An 11,053-nucleotide genomic window follows, 5' to 3' on the forward strand; every position below is an offset into this window, starting at 1 on the left:
TATTTTATTATGTATTGCCACAAACAATACCTGCAAAAAAAGTGCCATGGTATTACAAATGGTATTTTGGTTATTATTATTATTGGACATTTACCATTACAATACAGTGTTTGGACATGTATTATGGTAATAATGCCATGGTATTCTTTGAAATAATTGTAAGTTCCATGGTATCAATGTATTATATTATACTATCACAGTACTTTCTGGTATATTTACTTTTGTTTGAATAGGAAACCACTGCGAGCTCGAGGTCTTTTAATTTGACGTGCATTTTCCCACTGATGCACTGTACCGGAAGTGCTTCGTGCAAGAAAAGCGGAAATTGTTATTAATGGTCCAACATGTTTTGCTAAATGTTGGAAGCGTTATCACGGACAATTCCAACTTAATTTGTATAATTAGTGATGTTGCGACAAATCAGCTGCTTTCATTTCGCTGATTCGACTCATTGTGTTCGCTGGGTAAGTTGTTTAATAGTTTCGGTTTGGGATGTTATCATTAGCTCGCTACATTGCATTCCCTCCACGCGTGCTGTCGAAGGCCTTTGTGCCAGAGACCACGAAATAGTGGGAGCTGAATGCTTTATAAAATGTGGGTTGGATTAAATATCGACGATTAGTCTAGTTAAGAGTACGAGAAGAAAACGTAGACAACAACATCTGATGACTTATGAAGACTCTTTAGGGAACGTACACGTGACGTCACGTTTTTTGAGAATGTAGTCGACACCCACAAAATTGGTGTCTTTGTTCTTTAGGTAACCAAACTAACGCACTTTACAGTAGTACAGTTATATAATTTTTACATTTTTGACTAAGTTTGATCATTAGAATTAATCATTTATTTGACTTGTTTTAGTTTATTATTTTGCGTAAATTTGTTATTTTAAGTATAAATATGGTATTTTATTGGAAAATATGGGAATAAATAATACATATACCTTTACAATAAGTACTCTAATTTGATGGTATCGCAATGGCGCTAAATTATTATTAAATGTACCATGGTAATTTAGGATGCCTTGGAGAAAATCTGTTAACTGTCATGGTAAAAATAAAATCGTATTACCACGGAAGTCAAGTGGTTTTTATTGTCGTTCAACTATACAGTTAGTACAGTACACAGTGAAACGAGACAACGTTCCTCCAGGACCATGGTGCTACATAAAACAACATAGGACACGACAAACGCAGAACCACATGAGACTACACAGAATAAATCGCATACATATATAAAGTGCACGTGGAAACATGCTATTATCATGGTACCCTTTGTTAGTGTTAATTGCATACAACAAGATTAGCATATAATACTAACACTAAATTGAATAAAATATAAGTTATTGCAAGGAACGAAATTAATAGTGTTAAAGGGTAAGCTTAAGTGTAAGGCTGGTGAAATTTAAATGCAACATCAGGCTTGCCTTGCCGTTTTATGACATACAGTTGTCATAAAAAAGCTTTTAATTTTAAGAAGCAAAAAGCAAGGCATGATTAACGCATTCATTTTGTGATATTTAATTATATATATATATATATATATATATATATATATATATATATATATATATATATGATGGGTTAAAATAATAAAGTAATTTAACCTATACATTCTATTTCTAAACCAAAGTGGCACTGTTGTGTCGGTGATTAAGTTGATTTTCATTTGACTTTGCTATTTAAGAAACAACATGGATGTAAACTATAGCAAGTGTAACACATAAACAGTATAATATGACTTGTCATTTGGGTGTACTACTGAAATTATGTACATTGTCCATCTATTTAGACTTAATAAGTGCATATGACAATAATCATGTATAGCTCATTATTTGCCAATGGTGTCATGAAATTTCAGTGTGAAATGTATTAATCCTTTTCTAAAATTGTCCTGATATGTTGCATTATCTCTTTGATATATGAAAAATAAAGCATCAAAATATATTTTGTTCTTTTATTATTGTCTTTGCATTTTGTGGATCCAACTTTGATAGATATTTTTGCCGGGTCTTTAAAGACCAGAATATATAAGAGTATTTGGTGACGTTAATCATGCATTGAAATACATTAATGAGCCAAAACATTATGACACAGGTGAAGTTAATAATGTTGATCATCTTCTAACAAGTTTACATGTCAAGGTCTGGGTAAATTAGATGGTATGTGAACAATAAGTTCTCAGTAGTTGAATGCAGGAGTAAAGGCCCGAGCGATTTTGACAAGGGCCAATTTATTATGGTCAAATGAATGAGTCAGAGCATCTCTAAAACAGTAAGGCTTGTGAGGTGCTCCCAGTTAGCAGTGGTAAGTACCTACCGACAGTGGTCAGAGGAACGACAAACCGGAAACAGGGTGTTGGGTGCAAGGCTCATTGCCATGCAAGGGCAATGAAGGCTATCCCATCTGGTCTGAACCGATAGAAGGCCTACTGTGGCACAAGTCAAAGAAAATTTGAATGATGGTTACGGGAAGAATGTTTCACAACAAACAGTGCATCACACACTGGTGTGTGTGGGACTGCATAACAACAGACTGGTCAGAGTACCCATGATAACTCATGTTCATCGTCAAAAATGCCTATAATGGGCACGTGAGCATCGGAACTGGACCTTGGAGCACTGGAAGAAGGTAGCCTTGTCCAAAGAGTCCTTTTTACTATTACATCACGTGGATGACCGGAAGTGCACTGTGGGAAGACAAGCAGATGGAGGGAGTGTGATGCTCTTGGCAATGTTCTGCTGGGAAACCCTGGGTCCGGCCATGCATGTTGATGTCAATTTGACACATGCCACCTACCTAAACATCGTTGCAGATCAGGTACACCCCTTTATGGCAGTGGTATACCCTGATGTCAGTGACCTCTTTCGGTAGGATAATGCACTCTGCCACACTGCACACATGGTTTGGGAATGGTTTGAGGAACATGATGTAAGATTTCTATTCAGCAGATGGTCAGCATATTAAGCAGGTGGTCATAATGTTTTGAATCATCAGTGTATAAAGGGCAGGTTGGATGCAGCATTTAATTTCCCCCATTTTTTCCCTCGGTTTTACCCATTAACGCTGTTATTTTGATTGTGATGTGTAGATGTGTAATTATATCTTAATTGGAGGGGGGGGGGGTTCTCAGCGAATTGATATGCAATTAATCTGATTTATTAATCAGCACATTATTTAATTAAATTCAAAATTTTGCCCTAGTATATAGTTGGTACAAAACTAAAATGGCACTACTGAAATGATGTACACAAAAAGTTTGTGAATTGAGTCTATGCAAAAAGATGCGAGCTGTATTTATTGTAGTCGAAAATTGAGGAGAAGCTGAATAAAAATAGAATGATTGAGGAATATCAGTAATACAGTGTTGCCTTGAAAGAACTGTAACGAGACATTCTTTTTCATTAAAACTTGTATTTTAGACGCTTTCTAAGCTGTCTGTTTGATACTGGTTTTATGTTCATAGAAGAAATAATATTGTATCTGTATCATGTTCTCAGGTTCCTCAATGAAGCTGCAAACAGCATCAGTCTAACATCTAAATTCGTCTCTTCTGTAAACCTACAACTTCATACACTTTGAAGACTATCATCTCTCTGGCACCCACATGAGCGCAGCGTTCTATTCCCGCTGGGCCAAGCGCCATGCCTGACCGGGATAGCACCTTCCTGGCAGGTGGCAGTGGGGGAGGAAGTGGGACTGGGGTGGGCACTGGGATTGGGGAGGAAGGCGTGTCTGGGTCAGGTTTGGGTGGAGGGGTAGGAGAGGGACGAGTGACCGTGGGGGGCAGCTCAGTGGGTTGTGGAGGAGGTAACGGGGGTCCCGGGGCGATGGGAGGCGGCGGGGCATTAGGAAACGGGAATAGCTGCAGTGGTTTCGGTTCCGGATTGGCACTTGACGGCGTTTGCCGGGACTTTTTGCGGAATGTGTGCAAGCGTGGCAAACGTTGCCGTTTTCGCCATCCAGACTTCAATGAGGTTCCCGATTTGGGAGTGCAGAAGAATGAATTCATCTTCTGTCATGACTATCAAAACAAAGAGTGCGTGCGCACAAATTGCCGATTTGTTCACGGATCTAAAGAGGACGAGGATTATTATAAGAAAACCGGAGAGTTGCCCTTGCGTCTAAGGGGCAAGGTGGCTGCTGGATTGGGACTGTCCCCTACCGATCTTCCTTTGAGCCGTGGTGAAGTCCCCATTTGCAGAGACTACCTGAAGGGTGAATGCCAGAGGGGTAACAAGTGCAAGTTCCGCCACGTACGGAAAGATTACGACTATGAGGCTTCGTCGAGGGTGGGGGTTGGTTGTATGATGGGCGTTCCAGGTGGGGTTAGTGGGATGGTAAATGCAGGTGGAGGAGGGGCAGTTGCCGTTGGTGGTGCCTGTGGTGGGATGTCTGGACTTGTTGGGGGTGGTGTTGGTAATTACTTGGGGATGGGATGTCCCAACATGGGCGTATGCAGAGACCAAGGACTGTCGGTTGGAGGGGGAGGTGGGAGTTCAATGAGTGGCTGCATGTCAATAGGCACTGCCGGTCATCGGCGGTACGAAAGGGGTCCGTGCTCAGTTTATGACCCTTTATTTGAAAATGGCTTGTTTGAAGCAGGGCCAGTGGAAGCTCCTGTTGACCACACAGCTTTCCAGCTGAAGAGACGGCGATTAGAAGGTCTACGATTGGCTGATGGGCCTGGTGTAGGACATTATGACCTGGGGATTCAGGCTACTCTGCCAACACGGCCATTAGAATATCGCTTTCTTGAAGAGGAGAATGCCTTATTGAGGAAAAGAGTGGAGGACCTTAAGAAACAGGTAAGAAAGTGATGTAGGTCTAACTGGAAGTTATCGCACATGTGCAGTTGATAGGGATGCTTTGATTGATTGGCCACTGATTGGTATCGGCTGATATTCACATTCTGGGACTCTATCTGTGATCGGTAATTTGACTGATTGCGTAAACCGATCGCTCATGTTGCGAAAGATGAGCGGCTTATTTAAGACTTCAGCAAAATTGTCATGGAGTGTGGGTAACACTGGCATAGTATTGTAAGTCAACAAACTTTATTCATTAGTTAAGAACGATGCAGTGGGAGAGGTATGGCGAATATGAAAAGTTTGTAATGTGTCATTCACACAGGACAAGCAAAGGGAAAACATCGCAAGCTGTGAAACGGTCCTTATTATCGTTCATGGCAGCAGCTTCTCAGTCTCCGCCAGGCATAGGCATCTCTGTAATAATGCGAGTTACAAGACATGGTGTAATTCAAACATCTTTATTGAATATCTTCCAATAAAACTGCTTTAACAATAGTAGCACCCTAAGAGTCCAGAAACATGCACTCATTCATGACTATCTAAATGTAGAGAATATTTTGTTAGCCTATACTTGTTTTAAAGCTTTTTTTAATAAGCCTTTTAAACTTTTTTCGTCAGCAAAAACTAGGCAAAGTGATATTACTGGGAATGGGAAAATTCAATTAATAGGATCAGTGTGCATAAAGTTCACATATAGCCAGTTATGACCGAGATCCTGATAAAAGGTGAAATGATGGGGATCTGTATTGGCCGATCAGGCGAGAAGATCCCTAGCAGTTAAGTTCAAATTTGTCGTTGCGAATCATAATTGTAGTTGCAGATGCTTGCAAAACTGTCAGGTTTTTAACGGCAGTAGTGAGTAAGACCCCATTTGCCCCGATGTAGTTAGTCAAAAAGCCATGTGACCACAGCGCATTTGAGGCAGAAACGTGTTTGAAATTTTGCCGGCTCAATGCCGCTTAAGTAAATAACCATTTAATGAGAATTTAAAAATGCAAATAAGTATTAGGGGTGTAACATTTTTTTTTATCATATTGTATCATACGATATAACACTCTCAGTTCGATATCCTATGTATTGTACGATAAATACATAAGTGTGATTAAAAAAAAAAAAAAGCAATGCAACAATGAGAGCTGAGCAACTAGTCTACATAGGCGAGATGAGAGCACGAAGATCGATGACAAACGGCAAATGGATTTTAGTGTTAGCTTGTCAAATTTGCCAAACAATGGTGTCATGTTCCGGTGCTACAGTAGCCTACATCAAATATGTTGTTTTATTTTTAAAAAGATTTGCAAGGCAGAAACGGCAGCAGCAATTAAAAGCCAGTTTCTCCCAGCCGACACAGAGCGTGATCACGTGCACAGCAAGATGCTCATTACTATCAACTAACCAGCTTGTTCAAAAAGATGACAATATAAGAAACCCGAGATTTCAGAAGACATATTATTCTCTGCTTTTGACGTTGAACTGCTGTGAGCACAACACTTGTGTGCATTGTAAAGTGCTATTTTAATTTAAATGACTTGAACGTAGACAAACTCATTTTTCTCAAGAAAAACATACAAATTATGAGTTTTTCTCATAACAATCTACTGATAAATGCAGTGCTGTTGTTTGTTAATTTATTATAGAGCTCTGCTTTGTTGCCAATGTCAAACACTGTTGTGTTACTAAAGATTTAATATACATTTATGTCAAATCCATGAATAAGCAAACATTTTGAGGGCGTCTTTTTCCCCCGTATCATATAGTGATGCTTCTGCATCGTATTGTGAAATTTGTGTTTCGCTACATGCCTAATAAATATACGTGCATGTGATCATCCCAGAACTACTTCAGTGTGTCTGATATTAACATGCAGGGAGACGGATGAAATGCGCACACTTCTGAAGCTCAGATAATATAGGTACTGCACTAAAATAACAATAGAAGTAATGCGTTTGTGCTTAGAATACATTTCAACTGCACTGAATCAATCACAACTGTATATTTGTCACACTTTGTCTATTATGACCTTCTTGCAGTTTATTATTAGACAGTAACACTGATATATAACTACTCCGAATTATAACTATTTGTCTCTTGTATATTAACATAAATCAGTATTTTTGTGGATTTGAATGACCATTTTTATTTTAAATGTATGACATTTGTGACAACATAGAGTACATCAGTTATACGGTCAAAATAATTTTTCATTTCACATTTCCCCCAAGGTGTCCAATCTCATAGCCACTAACGAGGTACTCTTGGAGCAGAACGCTCAGTTCAGAAGTCAAGCTAAAGTGATGACGCTATCCTCCACCCCTGCACCGTCCGAGCAGAGTCTGGTGCCCCCTGTTGGTTCCGTGAGCTCTTACAACCACGGCATCGCCCAGACGCACACCACTCTAAGCAGCGCTGGTCTGCAGCCCCGGCCCGTAACACAACAAGATTTGGTGGCCCCAGCAGGCACACAAACCGCCCCTCCAACTAATGCGGCACCCCCAACCGCACCCCCTCCACATCTGAACCCTGACCCTATCTCAGCTGCACTGGCTCAGACTATCGCCCAGGGAATGGCGCCACCTGTTTCCATGGCCCCTGTAGCGGTTTCAGTGGCGCCGGTTGCTGTATCTATGGCACAGCCATTGGCGGGCATCACAATGAGCCATGCCACAACACAGATGGTGACGTACCCCATCGCAAGTCAAAGTATGAGGATCACGACTTTGCCTCATTAGCATGGGCTGATCTCTTAAAGGAATAGTTCACCCAAAAATTAAAATTCTGTAATTTACTCATCCTCATGTCATTTCAAACCTGATTTCTTTCTTCCAAAAATAAAAGTAAGAAATGTTTGGCAAAATGACGGCCTCAGTCACCATTCACTTTCATTGTATGGAAAACAAATATTCAATGAAAGTAAATGGTGTCTGGGGCTAATATACTGCCTAACATCTCCTTTTGTGTTCGACTGAATAAAGTTATGTATCAGGTTTGGAACAAGCATGAGTGTAAGTAAATGATGACAGAATTACAATTTTGGGGTGCACTTACCCCTTTAAGCAACAAATATATGCTTGCCCTAAACATCACTAATGCCCTTTTGCTTAACCTGCCTGTCACACTGGTAAGTTTATCAGGTTAAAGGACTATTTTGATTGAACTTTCAGATTTCTGTAGAAATAATACAGAGATTTACTTGTAAACTTGCAAAACATGATTCATTTTTTTTTCTTTTTTTCTCATCATGCTTTAGTGGACAATTGCCTTTAACCGAGAGCCAAAGATTGCCACAAAGACTCCTTTGAGGTTTGCATCAAACATTTCTGCTTTCCAGGCTTCGCACATGGACATTTACTAACTCCAACTCATGTGAACTAATTTTTGGAAGATGTAAATATTTAACAACTCATGACTACAGAAGGATTGTGAATTTACTTGTTTGCTGTCTGTTTGAGTTTGACTCCTTTTTTTGAATAGTTTGTTTTGTGAATTGCCTTCTTGTGAACTGATTGTTGGTCTTTTGCACAAATTTCATGAAAAAAAAAATCAGACATCTTTTAAGCACCATTATAAATGCCTGTCATGTTTTATGCAAAAAAAAATAATAATATTCATCATTTGTATTATGTTGTTCCTATGGAAACTAAATGCATTGTACAGTGATAATACTGATCGAGGTCTCTTCAGGTCAGGTGAGTACCTTTATCAAATGTGTGTTGATGAAAAATGATTTTGCGTAATACCAACTGTCAATCATAGTCTTTTTCATTATTTAGATGGTGTTATTTTACAGCATAACTCTCTTATTTGACAGAATAACTTGTTTTGTGGTCATTGAGACCCATATGTGATGTGTAATTTAAAAAAAGATGACCTATTTTTCCCCCTTCAAATTTGTAAGTTTTTCTTTACTTAATATTTATTAAGCTTTAGCGCTCTTTGTTGTGCCATAATGTAGGCCTGCACTTTGCAGAAATGTTATTTGTTATCCAATATAGTTGCAAAACCACATTGCTGAAAAATTAAATAATAAAAACAGGTTTTTATGACAAAAAACATGCTTCTCATGGAAGATTTAAATCATAAAATCTAAAATCGCATAAATCATGAACTGACAACCTGATTATTCAGTGTCATTATATAATTGTTTTAAATTACTAAATAGGATTTGGGTCTCTTAAGTCCCATACATCATGGATCCTAAAATAAATAAAGGTTGCTATATATTTTTATGTGTGAAGACCAATTGAAACTGAGAAATGTAATTAATTGTTTTTTTATTGTACTAAAACCAATAGAAATGATCTGTAAAACATGTATCCTACTTCGTATGAAGTTGACCGTTCTATTTTTCAGTCCAATATTTGAATAATGTTAAATGACCTAGATAAGCATTTTGATTCAATTAATAATTCACCCAAAAATGAACACAAATGAAGATTTTTAGAGGAATATCTCTACTCTGTAGGTCCATACAATGCAACTGAATGGTGACCAAAATTTTGAAGCTCCAAAATGTACATAAAGGCAGCATGACAGTAATCCATAAAACTCAAGTGGTTTAATCCATGTCTTCAGAAGCGATCCAATTGAGTTTGGGTGAGAACCGAAAGTAATTTTTTACTGAACACCTTGCCATTGTAGTCTCTAGGCACAATCATGATTTCAAGCTTGATTACACTTCCTAGTGCTTGATGCAGAGCTTGAGCTTGAAACCATGATCGCCAAGGAGACTGTAGATGTCAAAATTTAGTGAAAAAGGAGATCTTTTGGTCTGTTCTCACCCTAAATTGATTTAGATCTCTTCAGAAAACATGGATTAAACTACTGGAGTCATATGGATTACTGTTATGCTGCCTTTATTTACTTTTTGAAGCTTCAAAGTTTTCGTCACCGTTCACTTGCATTGTATGGTCCTACAGAGCCGATATATGTATTCTATAAAATCTTTGCGTTCAGCAGAAGAAGAAAGTCATTCACATCTGGGATGACATGAGGGTGAATAAATGATGAGAGATTTTATATATATATATAAGAGAGAGAACATGAGAGTTAAGAGGAGGGAGACTTACTAAAATTGTTACATGAACAGTATTCATTTTCACCGTGTTGTTAGCTGTTTTTTAAATGTGTTAAATTGACAAGACAACGTGACCACTTCCTGAGTTTACATTTTCAGAAGAGCCACCAGCCTGACACTGGAAAAAAAAAGACGAGTAAGATTTACTTAATTTTTACTCTGCAAGTTTTTACTTAATTCTGTGACATCATATTGAAGTGAGAGAGTAAATTGACCTAAACCATTCTAAATTGTACTTACAAATCTAATAATCATGGTATTTAAATATGCTTAGTAAACATTAAATGAACATTTTACTTGAACTTTCAACATTTTTAACTCATTATTAACATGTATAAGATATGAAAGCGTTCCTCAGGAATGCTCCATTCAAAAAGTTATGTAAAATGTACTTATTTTGTATACCAGTGAAATTTACTCAAATAAGGTTTTCTACTTTAGGACTTATACATAATGCCACTGTAACGATAACAAAAAAATAATTACCTTTAAGCAAGAGCATTCATTTGAATATGTTTAAACTGAGCACACATTTAAAGTTTACTTAATATTTTCAAGTTCACGCTTTAACTTATACAATGTAGAAAGTACTTAATCTTGTCTGCAGAACATGAGCAATAAATGGAATAAAGGAATTTTCTATCAATTTGGAACCAATCCCAATGAAACAAGTTTGTTTATGGAATCTCATTTGGTCAATAGAGGATTCTTTAAGGATTGTTGGTTGCTCCCATTCGGATTGGTTATGACTATGATGTAATTCCTTTAGAAAAAATTGTTTTCCCCCCAGCTGGGATAATGACTAGTCAAAAATGACTCTCTAGATACCTTTCATGCTAACTAGTACAAGTCAAAATTACATTCCAGATAACCTAAATGTGAGTTTTGACAAGTCAAAACTGTTTGAGCCCTGTAAAGCTTGGGGCATTAAAAGATACAGCTGCCTACAGCTTCAAACCAAGTTGTTGCCCCTGTTCGCACAACTGCGACGTTTTTAGTGGGCGTGGATCTGCACAAGTAACGGTGCAGGCCAAACATCAGGGGTTTCAGACAGAACAGAAGTACTGCCAGAAAGGAAAAAGAGCGTCATGCCAAAACAGTAAAAGCGTCGAGCTGGGCGATTTCCTTTCCAGTCTTTTCTTGCGCGTTGACTTATTGATCCGCAGTGA

The 11,053-nt window shown here is 38.1% G+C and overlaps 1 protein-coding gene across 2 annotated transcripts; it reads left to right on the forward strand.

Moving 5' to 3' along the window:
- The first annotated feature begins 271 nt into the window (after positions 1-271).
- LOC127646538 (zinc finger CCCH domain-containing protein 10-like) lies at positions 272-9,039 on the forward strand. Of its 2 annotated transcripts, XR_007970943.1 has the most exons (4): positions 272-464; positions 3,500-4,807; positions 7,033-7,928; positions 8,058-9,037. XR_007970943.1 is itself a non-coding variant. In XM_052130291.1 (3 exons), the coding sequence occupies exons 2-3, from the start codon at positions 3,644-3,646 to the stop codon at positions 7,537-7,539; spliced, it is 1,671 nt and encodes a 556-aa protein (XP_051986251.1). In that variant the 5' UTR covers positions 272-464; positions 3,500-3,643; the 3' UTR covers positions 7,540-9,039. The 2 variants fall into 2 exon arrangements, 1 of the variants encoding a protein (XP_051986251.1); XM_052130291.1 differs by having other exon boundaries at positions 7,033-9,039.
- Positions 9,040-11,053: the final 2,014 nt, after the last annotated feature.

The sequence above is a fragment of the Xyrauchen texanus genome, chromosome 7 (genome assembly GCF_025860055.1).
Source record: "Xyrauchen texanus isolate HMW12.3.18 chromosome 7, RBS_HiC_50CHRs, whole genome shotgun sequence".
Taxonomy (NCBI): domain Eukaryota; kingdom Metazoa; phylum Chordata; class Actinopteri; order Cypriniformes; family Catostomidae; genus Xyrauchen; species Xyrauchen texanus.